Genomic DNA, 18592 nt, shown 5'->3' with positions numbered 1-18592 from the left:
ACCCAAGCCAAAAGCTGTCCACCCCCCCCCCCCACACACACACAATTCCCAGCTCTGGGAAGGCAGCCCCTCCTGCTGAGGGGGGGGAGCGGGGGGGGGCTCATTCCTGGCCCACTGGGGATTCAGCCACCAGGGAGGGAAGAGTTTTAAAGGCTTGGGAGGGGCTGGGAAGATGGCGGTGGTTGAGTGCTTGCCTCACATGCATGAGGCCCTGGGTTCGATTCCTCAGCACCACATAAACAGGAAAGGCTGGAAATGGCATTGTGGCTCAAATGGTAGAGTGTTCGTCTTGAGCTGAAGAGCTGAATGAAGGATAGCACCCAGGCCCAGAGCTCAAGCCCCATGACCGAAAAAATAAATAGATAAGTAAAAAATAAACAAAGACTTGGAAGGAGTGAGCGGCCAACAGCCGCTCTTCAACCCGCCACTAGGGGGGTCTCCTAGTGACTGTGGCTCACATGGTAATGGATCTGAAGACCGTGCCTCTGCGTCACAACTAATAACACGTGCTAATCAAACGCTGAACTGCAAGCGACGGCGGGCAGAGGAAGAATGAGCAGAAAGGAAGACAAGGCAAGTTGACCACCTCGAACAACTTAGAAGGCAAAAGGAGAAGAGTCCAAAGACCGGAGGGAAGGCATGGCTCCGGTTCAAAGCTCAGAGAGAAGGAAGAGATGTGCACACACCTCTTCTTCATCATGAAGAGAGGAACCAGCAGAGGAAGATGCGAAACTGTAGAAGAAACAACAGATCGACATTGAGTCCTGGAGGCCTCACCAGCCTTGGGTAAGAGGGTCAGGCACCGGGAGCGGGGCTGCCGGTCAGATGGCCAGCGCCCCCCCACCCCCAAGGCCCATCCCCACTTCCCTGACCCAGGTCACAGCGCTCACCGAAGAGCCCCAGCCCCGCCAGAGCTCCAATTGTGAACCTGGCACAGCAGGTCCAGAAAACATAACATGGGTTTTAGGCCAGGCATGGTAACTATTTTCCATCCTTTTACCCACTGCTCAATACAGCGGCTATTTCACATTTTTAAACAAGGGCCCAAATCACTCCCTTGGGTAACTTTAAGCATTAGCAGGCAGGTCATTGCTCTTGAGCAGGAAAATAAAGCAAGGTTCTTTGTAGGGTCAGCCAACGGTGTATCAGTGGTTCATCAGAAAAACAAGCTTTAAAAGGGATAAACACAGAGCGAAGAATGTGGGGAGGGGAGAAAGCTGCTCACATTAAATCAAGATTTTAAAATTAATTGTCAATTGTGCAGTGACATCACTTGGTGGAAGAGGTGTCTATTTTCAGTGGGGAGAAACGTCCAGAAATGCGTACTCATAAGCGATCTCCTTTGGCTCTGAGAAGCATAGACCTGCCCAGCTGTGCTGTGGGCTGGGTAAACATCTCTGCTAAATTGCTGGGCTTCGCACCTCCGGCACAGGAATCCATTTTATTCAAACCAAATCATTGGCCATGAAGTATTAACAGGCCACAATTGCCATGCAAAACAGAGATAAAATAAGAAATCGGGTGCATACCATAGGTGCAAACCTTTCTCAGTTCTCATTCACAACTGTAGGCCATGCAGGATGCAGGCCCTGGTTGTAGAGACCAATTTCTCCTCCCAGCCACTCCTCAATGGAGAGCAGCACACCCAAAAGTCCTTGCTCCACACCCAAAGAAACTCGGCTAGGGCGGCAGCTCCTCTCAAGTCCCAGCACTCCACAAACCCACTTGTCAGTGCAGGCCTGGCGGTGTCTCCGACCTCATCTGACATCACGTGGGGTAGGGTGACCACTCCGACACGGGTCGGCCCGGCCTCTGTCATCCACTGTGGAGAGGCAAGTGAACACGCAGGAGGCTGATCTCGCGTGCACACAACCACCGCCAAAGACTTCCCACTGCTCTTAAACTCGCTCATAAGAAGCAGGACATAGATGGCTCATGCTTATCATCCTAGCTACTCAAAAGGCTGAGAGCTGAGGACTGTGGTTCAAAGCCAGCCAGGGCCATTAACCACCAAAAAGCTGGAAACAGAGTTCAAATGATTGAGTGCCAGATTGTGAAAATAAAATAAGGGGCAGTGCCCAGGTCCTGTGCTCAAGCCCCAGTACCTGCACCAAAGGAGAAGAAAAAGAAAAAAAAAAAGAACATCTCATGTAGAGGGCAGAAAAAGGCCAAAAGAGTGTGGGCTTAGCCTGTCTGAGCCCTGGTTTTAATTCCCAGTACAGAAAAAATAGATACATGAAATCTAGGGTGTCGGTTCAAAGCCAAGCCAGACAGGAAAGTCCTTGAAACTCTCATCTCTAATTAACCACCAAAAAGCCAGAAGTGGTGCTATGCACTAGCCTTGAGCAAATGAAGCTCAAGGAACAGTGCCAGGCTCTGAGTTCAAGCACCAGCAGCAGCACAAAGACGAAAACAAGATAGTAATTGAAATTTTACAAAGTTCATTTGCTTAGCACTGCAGAGCCCAGGGGCCAGCCAGACACGCCCTGGGGGCGTGGTCAGGAGGGAATGTGTGGAAGGGATAATTTACTGTTTTCCACCTGCCTGGGCACTGGCAAGGTTGTTCACAAACTCACTATCTTTACACATGGCACACTGCACCAAAAACAGGGAGAGGAAGGGGGCAGGAGCCACACCCAGCTCGGAGCAGGGAGAGGCAGCCTCAAAGCTCCAGCGTGGACGGGAAGGAGTTCTTCTCTGATCACTGACTATATTTCAGTTTGCATTCCTCTACAGACTTTGTTGGAAACAAAAGAAAAGGTGAAATGGTAAGCATTTGGGAAAGTCATAAATAGTAACAAATTGAAAGAACTTTAAGAATAGATTTTTCTATTTTATCAAGGATAAACATCCTTTCAATGAGCAGTAATCCATGTTGCTAATACTGAAACATAATTCCACATGCAAAGCCTGAGATTCAATCATTTATAGAATGCTGAAAGAAAAAAGAGATGTAAAAAGAAGGCAAGATAGCAAAGTGAACAGAAATAATTCCTCAGTCGGATGCAGTGGCTCACGCCTGTCATCCCAGCTACTCGGGAGGCTGAGATCTGAGGATCACAGTTCTAAGCCAGCCCAGGCAGAAAAGACCGGGAGTCTCTTACCTCCAATAAACCACAAGAAAACCGCAAGTGACGCTGTGGCTCAAGTGGTAGGTAGAGCACTAGCCTTGAGCTGAAGAGCTGAGGGACAGCGCCCAGGCCCAGAGTTCAGGCCCCACGACCAACCAAAAAAAAAAAAAAAAAGTGCATCAATGATTTAAGTTTTTGCTTGTTTTTGGTGGAATTAACACATGAGTTCTTTGTAAAACAGAAGGAAGAGGCAAGTTATTTTACTACAAGCTTACATTGCTGACAAAGGCTAAAACATAATTACCATGAGCTAAACATATAAATACCATTAAATACAAATTGTCATTGAATAAATATGAAACGCAGAGATGAACAGATAAAGCCAAAGACGCTCCCTGCTAAGAACTGTGTACATTCACATACAAGCAGAGAGCTGAATCTGGATCTAATTTCTTCATGACAAAATTCTATTTTCTGCTGGATCTTTCCCCACCATCAAGCAGAAGGACCCCTTCTGGGGGGCCCTGAGCCTTGGTACAGGCCGGCTGCAGTGTCAGGCACCAAGGAATAAAGGGCGGTGGAAATCGGGAAGGGAAGGAGGAAGGAAGGGGTAATGGGCCCTCCCGTGCCAGCCAAGCGCAGGCTCTCTCAGAGAGATAAACAGCCAAGGAAAAGAATCCTTCCAGGAGGGGTTTGAGAAACACTGGGCATGGAGCAAGTAGGGGAGGGAGGGAGGGAGTGCTTAATCACAGCCTCTCCTCACAGGCTGTAATTAGACGGCACCAGACTTTCCAGGGCTCACCTGGGCAAGTTGCAACCAAGCTCCTCCCATACTGTGTGTGTGTGTTTGGGCGTGCACGCCTGTGTGTGCGTTTGCGTGTACACTCGTTCTCTCTCCCTTCCTCCCTCTCTCTCTCTAAAGTAGAATGGATTAGCACAGCAAAGCAGTTGCAGATGTCGGGCCAGGAATCGCACCTTGGATGGGGAGCGTGTCACCTGACTCGCTGGGGGCTGGGTGGAGGACCGGCCGGGTGTGCCACGCTGGTGTGCGCGGGGCTCTCTGCTCCGTGGCCTGTTCACCTCCACTGTACCCAACAGTGAAGTTTCCTCACTGAGTTCTCAGATAAAGAACACTGAAACCAGGTCCTCATCTGGGCAGAATGCAAGGTGCCCGCTCCCCGCTAGCTCTCAGGCTCCAGGAGACCAGGGTGCATGGCCTGCGGTGTGCCAAGACCGTGAGGGGTTCTAAGCCTGAGCCCCTGGGGCCGCCTGCCCGCAGGTTCGGGTGAATCACCGCACGCAGTTGCTTCTGACTTTCTCCCTGCACAAACCACACCAGTAAACTAAAAAGACAGAACTCTTCCACCAGATGACACGCTCGTGGCCCCCACGCGGTCATGAAAGCGTCACTGAGAGGCGGGCGGCCGCAGCCCTGCCAGGCGCTCAGCACCAGGTGGCGATCCAAAGTCAGCCATCTTGAGCAGAGGCCCTGGTCTAACCTGCTCTCTGGGAAATGGCATCTGCCAGGTCACCGCCTCTTCCTCCTCCTCCCCAAAACCAAGTCTCAGAGCCGAGACTACAGCTCTCATGGCGCCTCCCCTGCGGACATCACAGGGGCCCCGGCTGGCACTTGGGCCGAGTGCAGCCAGGGGGGCAGAGGGGGAGGCCTGCTTAGGCTGTGGGCTGTCACCCAGGAGCAGAGTGAGGGCCGGGCCGGGCCCGAATGCCCATGAACTAATAGTCCATGAAGCAGGTGAAACATACGGCAACTTTGGACAAGGAGGAACCAAAAACAAAATTTTTTTCCCCGAGATTCTCTGGTCACATCCACTGTGTTCTAACCTCTGTCCCATTGCAGTAACCCTGCTGAATGAACCCGAGCGCCGAGACACGCGGGCCTGTTTCCTTGGCAAAAACAAGGCCCAGGTATTAGATGCTGTCTGAGGCCCCGGATAGGTCTGCGATCATTAGATAATTAGAGAATACAAGACAGCCTATAATTAAGTGCTAATTATACAGTAGCACCTACAGCTGCCAAGGAAGCGCTCGAGCGGGGCAGGGTATTGAGTATGGCGGCAACAACCCTTCAGACTGCAGTGAGCATTAACACCAGCACAGGCTGCCACTTCCCTGTGGTTTGTGGGGGCCACTACTAGCTCCCAGAAACCAGCCAGACATGGATTCCTGTATACCACACCTGTCTTCCCTCAGTCTATGGGTCCCCCTTGCCTACTCATTGTGGCTTTTTCTTTATTCTCTTTCCTAGACTGTTTCCATGAGCACGGTGATGCTGCCTGTAACCCCAGCACTGGGGAGGGTGAAGCGGGAGGATCAAGTGCAAAGTCAACCTGGGATACACTAAGCCCACATATCAAAAAGTAACAAGCATCACTCCATTCAGCAGGAATGGAGAAAAACCACAGTGAAAACAGGTAGGAGCCAGCGTGCAGTCACTGAAAAGGGTTTTCACCTCGGCCATTTGCTATGGCTGGAGCTGAGAGCCCGGCTCACAGGTACAGCCTCTGCCTAACATTTCCATACATGATATCTTGGATTCCACCCCAGCACTGTGCAGGTGCACGCACACACAGGGGAAAAAAAGTAGCGTGGATTCTAAAGTAAGATCCAAAGCCACTCAGGAGGATGAGGTCCGAAGATGCTGGTTCAAAGCCAACCTTGGGCAGGAAAGTTCTAGTTAATCTCCAATTAACCTGCAAAGAGCCAGAACTGGAGCTGTGGCTCAAGAGGTAGAGTACCAGCCTTGAGTGAAAAAAGCTAGGGGACAGTGCTCAGGTCTAAGGTAAAGCCCTAGCACCGGCACAATAAATAAATAGAGAGGTAGATATCTATTATTCTGTGGAAAGCAGTGTGGGCCCCTTTCAAACTAGGAAGAGGATAGAGACAAGCTACCCTGAAAACCAAAACAACCAATGACCTCTTCCTGTTTAAAACTGAGAGGTCGGATTACCGATTCCCTCCAGTTTGTTAGAGGGCTGGCGCTGGCCTGTGCCCCAAACCAGGTCTGTGTCCCTAGCAGCCACATGTTCCATTTATTAAACAGCCACCCAGGGAGGCGGGGAAGGAGAGGTTCAAACGCATGCTCTGAACACGCTGGATTTAAAGAGCACCACTGTTCCAACCCCACGCATGACTTTATGTCCCCATCTTCCAAACGCGCAGGCGGCCCCGGTGTGTACCCAGAGAAAACCACCAGGACGTAAACAACTCACTCAAGTCCTGCTGTGCTCTCCCTCATTTCCTGTGTGTTTATTTTGGTGTTAAAATAACATTAACCTTCATAATAAAGGAAAACAGGAGCAGATGTTTAAAGCCAAACATCCCACCGGTATCTAACTCAACTTCCCAAATCAGAGTTTCTTCCTTCCCCATATCCAGCTCAGAAGAGCAGTGTGTGTACGTGTGTAGTTATGTGTGTGTGTCCGTGCAACACACAACCCAGCCATAAACCAACCTGGACGAGCTTTTGGCAAGCTCTCCCAACTAACTGGAGGCTTACAAATTTAATCTGGTATCCATTTCCTACCCACCCTCTCGTTCCTCTCTACACCAGCCATTATATTATTTTGTTTTTAAAATACCTTATTCCCTGTTGGTGAAGAAAATACAACAGAAATGGCCTTAAAATAAGTTTCTACCTCTTGTTGGCAGGGGAGAGAGACTTGAAGTAAAGAAAAACTAACAGTACATAATTTCACCAGAAACCAGTCGAGTCCTTCGACTCCGCTACCTTCCAAAGAAACCTGCCTCGGAAATCATGAGTTCAAAAACCAAGTTGGTATTTTAACTCAACGTGACAGATGTAGAGAACAATTAAGCCAACTAGCTAGCTTTCTGGGACTAAATAAAAGGATGAGCTTTCCAGAAAGCTTTAAACAAGAGATCTGTACCAATAAAAAAAATTATGTTTCACAAGTTTTGTTGGATTTTTGTTTTTTCTTTCTTACAGGGGAAAAAAAAAACGGGAGTCAGTTTCAACTGGCTAAGACACAGACATGGAATTTTTACATGAAAATCCCGAGCGCGCCGGCCGGGGCCCTTCCGGCTGTGCCACCGTGTGCTTCTTCCAGGAGAAGTCTGCTCAGCTGGCACCACGAGAACATGGACGCCGGCCTACCCAGAGCCACAGCCCCTGACCGCCTCTTCCTGCCAGGCCCGGGCTCGGCACCACGGGCCGGGCCATTACCCCGTTCCCAAATCGCACGTAGATGGGGTTCCCACAGAGCAGGGAAGACTCAGCTTGAGGCACCACGGGGCGGGGGGAGGGGGGGACAGTGCGTGCTCCCCGGGAGCCCGCCCCAGCTGGCCGGGGTGGGGGGTTGGAGTTTGGGGCTTTTTGTGTTGCCTCTGCTTCTGGAAGGGGCGTTGTGTAACCGCTTCACAAGGGGCCCCTCCACTGTCACAGTCACAACTCACCCGGCCCGCGCAGCACAGGAAGTGGGAAGGCAGACAAAGAGGCGGCCTGTGCTGGGGGACACGGCCCTCCCGGGCCTCCAAAGCCGACAGGAAAGCCCTTCATTGTTCGGGACAATCACCGCCGAACACAAGAACTCACTGTAACTTTCCTGCTCCTGGCAACACAGCCCCCCCCCCCCACTGCTGGAATGAATACACACACACACACACACACACACACACACAACACGAATATTGTACCTAAGTATCACAGCCTCTCCCCTGTCCCCCACACACCCCCTCAAAACCACCCAACTTTTGATTTCAGCTCTAGAAAGTTCCTCGCCTAAAGAAAAATGCCAATAGAAATCAAAGAGAAAGCAAAGCCCAAGAGTTCAGAGTCAGTGGTGTGAGGAGCACAAAGCAAACTTTGAACACCCTCCCTGCGGCCCCGCCAGTCCTGGCCCTGGACACCCCCCAGGCAAGAACCAGGTCTGCACGAACCAGGCAGCCCCCCCACTCTACAGACCCACCCACGAACAACACCAAACACTCAGAAGGCAACCCAACCGCGAAAAAGGAGTTTGTTACAAAAACAGAAGGGCAGAAATTTCTAGAATGTCTACCTTCGTAGCACAGAGTGCCGATATTGTTGTTCATCTTGTCCAAGTACTGGTAGTTCAACAGGTCCATCTTCATAAATAGCATTTATTGGGCTCGCAAAGAAAACCAGCTCTTTGCTTGTGTCCCCAAAACAAAAGTTTCTAAATTCAAATGGTTGCTGAGTAGCTCCGGGCTCTCCTTCTCTTCAACTTCACAGAGCGAGGTCCGGCCTCAGCTGAGCAGAGCAGAGCGCGTACAAGTGCAAGGAAAAGAAAAGGGAAATGTACGCACGCACACACACACGAATCGGACTCACAGAAAGCCCTTCAAGGGCTTCTTGGTAGACGTATGTATTGTATCCTCGGTTGAGCATTAAAAAAGAGTTTCAGAAGTCTTTACAAGTCTGTCTTGGAGATGAAAACGTTAAAAAATAAAAAAGGGGTGAAAAAAGAAAAACACGAAGCACATTTCCTAAGACAAAGCGACATTCTCTGCTCCGCTCGCCGCTCCGCGCGCAGCCCGCTGCAAGTTCACTATGCCTGGTATGCCGCCTATGTAAGCCAGCGGCCTCGGGGAGGGGGCTGAGCATGCTCACTGGGGCCGGACGCTGCGGCGGGGCCGGCACAGGACCCGGCTGCAGGGGGAGGGAAAGGGGCAGGAGGGGGAGGGGGAGGGGTGGCTCTTGACAGGAAGCAGCCTGGCCTAGGAGGAGAAAGAAAGTCCAGCAAGTTTCTTTTTCAAGAACTGAGCAGGGGGAAAAAAATCCATGGTGAAAACAAACTTGCCTGGAATCCAACTTGTGTAACTCGCCCCGGCGCAGGGAAGCCCCGCGTTTTTGTGTCTCTCCTTCCCAAGGAGCCTTTGTTTCTTTCCAAGAGGCTGTCAGTGTTACCCAGCTTCTCTCCGGACCCCCCATGCTCAAGGCAGGGGTGACGGCACCTTTTTTACAGCAGAGGAAACTGAGGCTCAGAGGGGCGAAATGACGGACCACTCCAGTCCCCCAAAAAGATGCCAGAACTATTTTTAAAGGGTACCTTTTCCCTCTAATAGAACCAGGCAGTGGACCATGCCTGTAATCCTAGCTACTCAGATGACCTGAGATCTGAGATGGCGGTTCGGAGCCAGCCTGGGCAGGAAACTCCATTCCACTTTTTCCTCCCATAAATAACAAAAACCCAACCGAGCAGCTGTGATCACGTGGTAGAGTGCTAACGCTGAAAGAGAAGAAGAAAAAATAAAGAGGGAGGGAAAGGAGGGAGGGAGGAAGGATGCAAGGATTGACAACCGTGGCTCAAGTGGTAGAGCGTCAGCCTTGAGCAAAAAAGACAGTACCCTGGCCCTGAGTTCAAGCCCCAGTATGGGGGGCAGGGGGGGCGGGGGGGGCAATCAGAAAAGAAAGCATAGTTTTTCTCTGCAAATCTCAACCAACTTTTAGCACCATGAACAGACTAATTTTGTCACCATAAGACATACTAGTTTCGGGGCTGGGAAGGTGGCTCAGTGGCAGAGCGCTTGCCTTGCATGCTTGAGGCCCTGGGTTTGATTCCGCAGGACCACATAAGCAAAAAGAAAAAAGCCGGAAGTGGCACTGTGGCTCAAGTGGTAGAGCACTAGCCTTGAGCTAAAGAGCTGAGGGACAGCGCTCAGGCCCAGAGTTCAGGCCCCACAAATGGACCCAAAAAGACATACTAGTTTCTATACTGATGTTATTATATGCAATTGGGGGGGGGGTTGGCTGTGGGGCTTGAACTCTGGGCCTAGGGGCTGTCCCTGAGCTCTTCAACTCAAGGCGAGTGCTCTGCCACTTGAGCCACAGCGCCACTTCTGGTTTATTGGAGATAAGAGTCTCACAGACTTTCCTGCCAGGGCTAGCTTTGAACTGCGCTCCTCAGATCTCAGCTAGGATTACAGGCGGGAGCCACTGGTGTCTGGCTGTCTATGCCAAGGAGTGTGCTGGACTATGGACCAAAATCTGAAATCGGCAGGCACCCTTTGAAAAATTTCACACGTTACCCCTGGGGTAAAGCTGCTCCACAGCCCAGCTGGGGTCTGCTGACACCCGTGTCCTGGGGCTGCCCCTGCCCCTGGGGTTGGAGGGGAAGAACAGAGACCTCACAGGCCTAGGTGGTCTCGAGAGCACAGCGGGGGCGGGGGGAGGTTAGAAGGAGCCTCGGACCCCAGGTGAGGCCAGCGCCACCCCCCGCCCATTCCCCGCAGCAGATCTCCAGCGTCTCCCACAGCCACCACACAGGGCCAAGCGCCGCAGCTGTGTTTCTGGGTGCTCTCACACAATCCCATGCTGACGTTGCTGGGGTGGCTCCCCAAGCAGGCTGAGAGGCGCGAGCTCCGCGGAGTCTTCTTCTGTGAGGACAGACTGGAGCATGCGATATGGAGGACCTATCCAGCAGCTTCCCATTTTAATTCGGTGACTCGGGGCTCCAGGGGACACCGTTAGTGGGGACATGACCGGCCCCAGCCAGGCCTGCACCACTGCCGGTCACCGCAAGGGTGGACGCAGTCCACGGAGGGGCCCCCACACCGGGGTGCCTCCATAAGCAGTCTCTAGGAGACAGGAAGACCCAGCTTGGAGGCCAGCAGGAGACCCTGTCTGAAAAGCTATAGTAGGCCCAGGGCTAGCACAGGCTCACCATGGCAGAGCACCCGCTAAGCAAGCAAGCCAAGCCAGCATATCAAGTCCTGAGTTCAAAGGCTAGGAACAGTAAAGGAATTATGATTTTGTGTGGGTTTTTTTTTTGGGGGGGGGCCGTTTGTGGGGCCTGAACTCTGGGCCTGGGCGCTGTCCTTCAACTCTTCAGCTCAAGGCTAGTGCTCTACCACTGGAGTCACAGCACCACTTCCGGCTTTTTTTCTTTTTTGCTTATGTGGTGCTGAGGAATTGAACCCAGGGCCTCAGGCATGCAAGGCAAGCACTCTACCACTGAGCCACCTTCCCAGCCCGGAATTATGATTTTAAAAATTGAGACTGACATTATTTTCTACTTCTATAGTTACTGTATTTTACTGTATTTTATTCATAAACAACCCTCATCTGAAAATAGGAAATCCAAAATTCTCCAAAACCCTAAACTTGGGTTTTTCCACTCAAGAGTTGGCATTCCACCACTTGAGCCACAACTCTACTTCCCCAAAGCGTCAACTCCTCACTGCCCACAAGATGCCACCACTGGAATATTCCACTCGACGAACCTCTGCTACATCCAAAATTAAACGGTAAAACGTCCCCTTTCAGGCAATGTGTGCAGAATACGTGTGACATGCTAGTGAGTGCCACGGTTACACACGGGCCTCAGCCCCAAGGTATCTCACTACATAACATCCTACACAGACACACTGCCAGCTCCAAGTTCCGGCTAGAGTCACTCAAAACAGGCTCACGCCTATAACCCTACATGCTCAGGAGGCTGAAGTCTGAGGATCAACGTTTAAAGCCAGCCCAGACAGACAAATCTGACAAGATTCTTACCTCCAATTCACCAGCAAAAAGCTGGAAGTGGAAAGTGCAGCTCAAGTGGTAGAGTGCCAGCCTTGAGTGGGGAAAAAAAGAGCAAGGCCAAGGCTTGCAGGTGAGCACGCGCACGCACAAGCATGCATGCATGCACGCATGCACACACACACACACACACACAGAGTAAGGAAAAGTCACAGAGGAGCCTACTGACTAGTCTGAAAACATCATCGTATGCTTTGCTCATCTATTAGCAACAACATCAAGTAGTGAGGCAGAACACAGATGAGACGCACGTGTGGCGGGGGAGGGGCAAGGAAAGGTGGGGCGGGGCAGGATGAGCGTGGGCCCCGGCCCAGGACAGCGCCCGCTGGCCCAGGACAGCGCCCACTGGCCCAGGACAGCGCCCACTGGCCCAGGACAGCGCCCCCGGCCCAGGACAGAGCCCGCTGGCCCAGGACAGCGCCCGCTGGCCCAGGACAGTGCCCGCTGGCCCGGGGAGCCCGGCCCTGGCTCCATCCTCTACTAATAGAAAAAAGAAAAACTGGAAAAAAGCCACTTGATCTAAGTATTTTTTTTTAATGAGAAAAAGAATATGAGAAAGAAACAAAGAGTTAATGTGTTCTTGAGAAACCACTCAGCCTCATTCATTAATTGAAGAAATACAAATTTTAGAAATTAAGTGATGTTTCCTTAGGACAAAATAACGAAAGGGCTTTTTCAGTCCTATTGTTATTGCTTGGTGAGGTAAGATGCCACTGGAATTGTCCCTTGCCAGTCCCAGGGGGACACCCAGAGGACCCAGGACCCATACAGCTGTGGGCACTGCGCCAGGTACCCACGCCAGCTCAGCCTCTGCTTCTATCCAGTAAGCCCCGATCAAGGTGCTGCCGAATTCATGTTTGCATGCTGCCCTCCACGCCTCATGCTTCTTTTCCTCTTTGACCTGGTCTGGCCAGGTGGAGGCCAGCGGGCCTCCAATCCCTAACCTTCACGTTCCTGGAGCCTCTGCTGCCCAAGGAGCTCACACGGAGCACGGCTCGCCTCTCTTGAACTCTGGGCTTGGGCACTGTCCCTCAGCTCTTCAGCTCAAAGCTGGTGCTCTACCACTTGAGCCACAGCGCCACTTCCGGTTTTCTGGTGGTTTATTGGAGATTAGAGTCTCACGGATTTTCCCGCCCAGGCTGGCTTTGAACCGTGATCCCCAGATAGATCTCAGCCTCCTGAGTAGCTCGGATTACAGGTGTGAGCCAACGGCGCCCAGCTTTGTCTCTCTTTTTCTTGTGGGCATTTCTGCAGCGCTGGGAATGGGAGCCAGGCTGGCATGGGGGGGGGGGTGAACACCAGCTCTCCGTACAGGCCCCTCCACAGTCATTACAGCCACAGCTCAGCATCTTGTGGGCTGGAAGCTGGCTGAGGTGAAGGCAGCCGGCAACCTGGGGTAATTACTGAACTGAGCTGTTCTGTTTCTAGCATGCACAGAGGAGACTGCCGATTTAGATCACCAAAGACAAGCTGCTCACATTAAAGCCAGACGACAGAAATCACCCTCCGACATTAAAAAATAAATCCGCCCGCTTTAGCTGAGCACTTGGTACAGGTGGGAGGGCTTCATCAACGTCGGGTCTGACCATCTCCGGAGACACTGGAAACATTCATAGCCCCAGCGAAAGCTGCTTTGCCCACCAGGTCTTCTCTTGACAGGATTTTAAGCAAGCTGGATTAAAGGCGGAGGTGTTTTTCTTTTCTCTCATTAGATGTTCAATTAAAAAACACTTCTCACAACTGCTATCTAAATAAAAATCTAAACATTTCTTACCAGGGGAAGAAAATAGGCCTGACTGTAGGTTGATGAAGGTGCAAGGCTAATTACCTGCAGCCCCCCAGGTGCAGCATGGGGGGGGGGGGGGGGAGGCGAGCCCAGGGTGGAATCCCCAGGCTCTGAGAAGGCCAGGAGCACTCCGACCACCACCAGCTACAGCTCCAGTCCAAGGAAAGCGCTAAGTTAAAACCCTGGATCGGCAGCGTTAAAGAAGACTTAAGAAAGAACACACACCCTCTTCTTTAAACATTGTTTAGAAGACAAGTTCCATCAGACCCGGCTGAAATCCCAGGAAGCAGGAGCGTGCGGCAGGGTGATCAGTCACCACCCGGAGACCCTGCGCTAGTCCCCACCAGACCCCGCAGCCTGCTCTGTGCGGAGAAGGGCTTCCACAAGTTGGCTGCCCAACTAACTGAAGAAACCAAAACAAACTTCAAGTGACTCACGCGTGAGTGACGGGAACCGAGCGTCTATTACGTGCCACCTTCTCCCAAGGACAGAACTCCTAAGTAAGCATGAAACATTACTTCTCCAGCATGGAGTTGCTCAAAGACCATTTCAAAACACATTATTTTTGCCAATTTGTTCACAAAAGCAAGCGTCATTAGGCTAGGACTTGGATTTCATTACTGACAAAATTACTTAGAAAACTTCTAGCAACACGGCACTAGGTCATTCTCTGTAATACAAGGCAAGTTTAGCACAAGTTTATACGTGTTTTTAAAACTTAAAATGGTTCTTCCAACCAAAGATTTCAACTTCCAATACAACACCACCCTCTAGGGGTAGAATTAAAATTGCACAGACAAGTTTTAAAAAGTACACAGAAGCCGGGCGCTGGTGGCTCATGCCTGTAATCCTAGCTACTCAGGAGGCTGAGATCTGAGGATCGTGGTTCAAAGCCAACCCGGGCAGGAGAGACCCTGAGACTCCTATCTCCAATAAGCCACCAGAAAACCGGAAGTGGCGCTGTAGCTCAAGTGGTAGAGCGCTTGCATTTTGCCTTGAGCTGAAGAGCTGAGGGACAGCGCCCAGGCCCAGAGTTCAAGCCCCATGACCGACCAAAAAAAAAAAAAAAATACACAGAAAACCAGAGCACTCACTCACCTCCATGATCCTCAGATCTCAGCCTCTTGAGTAGCTAGGATGACAGGCGTGAGCCACCGGCGCCCGGCTAACATTTGAGTTTTACAGCCATTATTTTACAAGCTTGGTCATGCAAGTGCTTCCTTTAAACTACATGATTTCTTTAGCTACTCGAGGGTGGTCCCGGCGGCAGAGCACTTGCCTAGCGTGTGTGTGGAGCCCTGGATTCAATCCCCACTACCGACACACACACACACACACACACACACACACACACACACACACACACACACACACACACACACACACACACACACACACACACACACACACACACACACACACACACACACAGTGGCTTTTGTTTCTACAAACAATATAGGTTCAATGAAGTACCTCCATCCACAGCCCACAGACCAGCCAGGAGCTCGTGTGATGGGTTCCTTCACTGTACACCACGAGCCTGCGTCCACTCTTGACGCAGACCACACCCCCCTCGTTCCACTGTGGGCGCACCCCTGGGAGCGAGGCTGCAGGGGGCAGAGCCACCGGGGCAGGATCTGCTCGAGTGTCTGTTGAACGCGCACCTCGCAGCGGTCAGCACAACCCATTTTCCAAGGCAGGTGCATCGATCCCTGCCCTCAGCAGAGCGCATGAGATTCCCACTTGCTCCAGGGCCCGGTCAACACTTTTCCAACTTTTCAACCCTGCTAATTCCAAGAGGTTCACTCTTAACTTCTCTCAACCGGAATAAAATCTGTCCATACTGGTATCTGTAGGAAATAGACTCCCCACACAGAACCGGGGGCCAAGAGCCCAATACATGTCACGCCCCGTGGTGGTTTCTCACTGAGGTGCACGGAAGCCGGTGACACTGAACACCCACAAAGTGTCACTGGCAGCCCTCTGCCCTGATGGACACCAAAGCAGGAACCACGTGACCGCCAAGAACCCGGGACACGCAAAACATTGCTAGGATTTTCCCCTTAGACCAAGGGTCACCAGATGACAGCTCAAGAGCTTATTTTCCTGCGAATATGACTTGTCTGGAAGCCACAGGGGTGAGGGTTTGAGACCAGAAGCTGAGATTTCCCAGGAGAGCCAGGGCCTTGCTTTCAACTGAAAATGCAAGTCTGTGGTGAGTGCAAATGAGTGCCCATTTGCAGTGAGTAAATTTCACATTGTCAGTTTTGCAAAGCACAACCAAACAGAACTCGGCATGAAATAAATAAATCAGACCATTCAGTTTTTAAGATTCGCAAGAACATTCATTCACACAGCAGAAAGAAGGGCTAGCCAGCACCTGTAAGAACAATGTCACTGAATTTCTAAGCAAATCCATCCTCATGGCCTGCAGGACTGAACACAAAGTGTACTGGATGGCTATCCCGACCGAAACCCCAGGGGAAGAGGAGGAGGGGGCAGGGGCGGAGTTTTTCTTAACCTTCAAGACAACGGCATTCGGGAATATAAGGCAGAGTTAAATGCTTTTGTTGGAAATAATAATAAATAGCCAACACAGCCCAAGTTGTTCCACAGTGCAGACAGCGCTGTTCCCAAGGACAGACTTGTAGTGTGACCTCCCTGGCCCAGCCTTAACTGACAGTCCTTCCAATGTTTTGGTTTTGTCAGTCATGGGTCTTGAACTTTGGGCCTGGGTGCTATCCCTCAGCTCTTTGGCTCAAGGCTAGCGCTCTACCACTTGAGCCACAGCACCACTTCTGGTTTTCTGGTGGTTTGTTGGAGATAAGAATCTCATAGACGTTCCTGACCAGGCTGGGTTTGAACTGGGATCCTCAGATCTCAGCTAGGATGACAGGCGTGAGCCGCCTGTGCCCGGCTACTTTCTGCTCTCTTTCCCGTGCCTCATGCTTGAGGACATGAACAGCACAGGGCTCCTGGAAGTCCACCCACCAAAAGGGCAACTTTCGAACTTCACCTTGCACCAAAGCCAGGCATATGCAGCCCTCCCGCCCCCCGTCTCTGTCAGCTGGAGAGAGAGGGGGGAGAAAGAGAGAGATCTGCAGTGACCCTGCGGCACGCGGCACGCGGCACGCGGCACGCGGCACGCGGCACGCGGGGCTCAGAACTGAACCCAGGAAACAGCACTGTGCTGGCATCATACACTCGGGCACTGAGCGGCTCTGCGCTCTGGCCTCCCTGTCCTCCCCCACGCGTGTTCTTCCCCGGGGAAGGACTGGGGGACACCGTGCTCCAACCTCAGGCCCAGCTCTCCACTTCTCTCTGCTGCTTCTCCATGCTCCGCCTGACCTTGCTGGCCAGGCTGGGTGCCGCAGGCCCTCGGGAAAGGGAGGCCAGGGGCCCTTGACACGCGACAGCCCGTGCCAGGGGAGGGGCGGAGGGGCTTTTCCAGGGGGGCCAGCAGTGACATTCTAGCAGCTTCTCTAGCTGCTCCTAGGGCCACCCCGCAGGAAGGGCCCCATCACACACCCCCCGCCCAGCGCATGGGCTGTGCCACACGACAGAGCTCGGGGCACCCGGAAAGGGGGCAACAAATACAGACGGCAAGAACCAAAGGGAGAGGCTCCCTGACCAGGACTGGGGGGCCGGGGACAGGCCCGGGAGACGGGGGGCAGCCCGGGATGCAGGAGGAGATGCTGCTGCCATGCCAGGGGCAGAATTTCTCCCCTGCGCTGCCCAGCGCCTGCAGAGCCACTGCGAGCCCCACAGTGAGTCCCGGGCTCCCTAACAGGCCAGGGCACAGCTGGCCAGCAGGTGCGGCCTCCAACGGGCGAGGTCCTCAGAGGCTGCTGACCAGGCCGCCCAGCCTGGGGTTCAGGAGAAGAGGCCACCGGCATGCCCCTCACCGATGCTTCCCCCCCCAGCTGTCACACCCCTGATGCGTTCACGCCCAGTGGCTGAGGCCGGCCCGTGACCCTCCCCTGTCCCCCTGCTCATGTGGGGGTGATCAGGCGGCTCAGCTCTGGGAGGGGGCGGTGGGCGAGCTCCTCTCTCAGCACCACACCACCACGGGCAGGGCCGGGTCGGCCAGCGCTCTGCTCTCGACCTCATTTCTGCCGCTGTGGACCTGGGGCCCAGCGTCCTGCACGCCGGGGGAGCGCTCCCACCACCGCGTAACCGCACCCCAGACCCAAACCACAGGCCCCCAGAAAGCCTTAGAAGACTAGCCCGCACCACGAGGGTCCCAGCACCCCCAAAGCACGGCCTCAGAGCGGACGGGGCCTAAATGGCCAGCTCCAAACATGCCACTGGTGGGGCAGAGGGGGCTGGGAGGGGCAGCGAGGGGCAGCGAGGGGCGGGGACAGCCCTGGAAGGGCAGAGGGGGGCCAGGAGGGGCAGCGAGGGGCGGGGACGGCTCTGGAAGCTGCGGTCGGACCGGAGCCTGCTGCTTTGTGACTTAGGCATTTGGTGGCACTGGAGTGTGAACTCACGGCCTTACTTGGCTAGGTAGGTGCTCTACCACTGTGCCATGCCTCCGGGCCTGCTTTTCTCCACAATCTCATATAGGCTTTCCTGTGAGAAGAGCACCAGACCCAGAAGCAGTGCAGCTCCCAGCGCAGAGGCCCACGCTCAGACACACAGAGACTCCTCCGTGTGGAGTCATCCTCCGAGCCCGGATCCCCAGCTATGCCAGGGGCCCGAGACCCGTCTCCTGACAGGGCTGTCCTAGGGAGCCCAGAGGGGCCCGATCCAGTGGGGCGCGGGGGGGGGGGAGTAGGCTCGGGCCGGCCTTCCTCCTGGAGCCCGGCTCCCCACAACCACAGGGAAGCAGCCTAGGACTGCCCTCCCTACCCGCTGCCACCTTCAGAGAGGCGGTAAAAAAGAGGGGGAACAAAGGTCTCCCTGCCGGCCCAGGCAGTTTCCCTGTGCTTAATGAGGCAGTTCACAACCTCGGAGCCACGTCCATGGCTCTTCTTCCTGAAAAGGGGCGACAGGTCACTGAGATGGCTGGAGAGCTGCACGGGACTCAACACACACTTATTCATGTCGAGGTTTAAAAACTACAGCTGCATCTAATCTCTGATAAGGGAGCTAAAACAATAGAATGGAACAAAGACAGCCTCTTCAGTAAATGGTGCTGGCAAAATTGGTTAACTACTTGTAGAAAACTAAAGCTAGATCCTTATATATCACCCTGCACCAGAATCA

General features: G+C 53.0%; 1 protein-coding gene across 2 annotated transcripts in view; it reads right to left on the bottom strand.

Moving 5' to 3' along the window:
* Vgll4 (vestigial-like family member 4) overlaps positions 1-18592 on the bottom strand; it is a 72935-nt gene that overhangs the window by 32357 nt on the left and 21986 nt on the right. The window contains exon 1 of one of the 2 annotated variants that reach the window (XM_013010574.1): positions 8111-8632. The exons of the other annotated variant lie outside the window; for it this stretch is intronic. Coding sequence (XP_012866028.1) covers positions 8111-8192 — 82 coding nt within the window. The 5' untranslated portion in view covers positions 8193-8632. Of the gene's footprint in view, positions 1-8110; positions 8633-18592 lie in introns of those variants that run through there. 2 annotated transcript variants of the gene reach the window in all.

This window comes from Dipodomys ordii, unplaced genomic scaffold (assembly GCF_000151885.1).
Source record: "Dipodomys ordii isolate 6190 unplaced genomic scaffold, Dord_2.0 Scaffold12, whole genome shotgun sequence".
Classification (NCBI taxonomy): domain Eukaryota; kingdom Metazoa; phylum Chordata; class Mammalia; order Rodentia; family Heteromyidae; genus Dipodomys; species Dipodomys ordii.
Note: the sequence above shows the minus strand (reverse complement) of the source record. Positions and strands in the feature narration are given on the sequence as shown.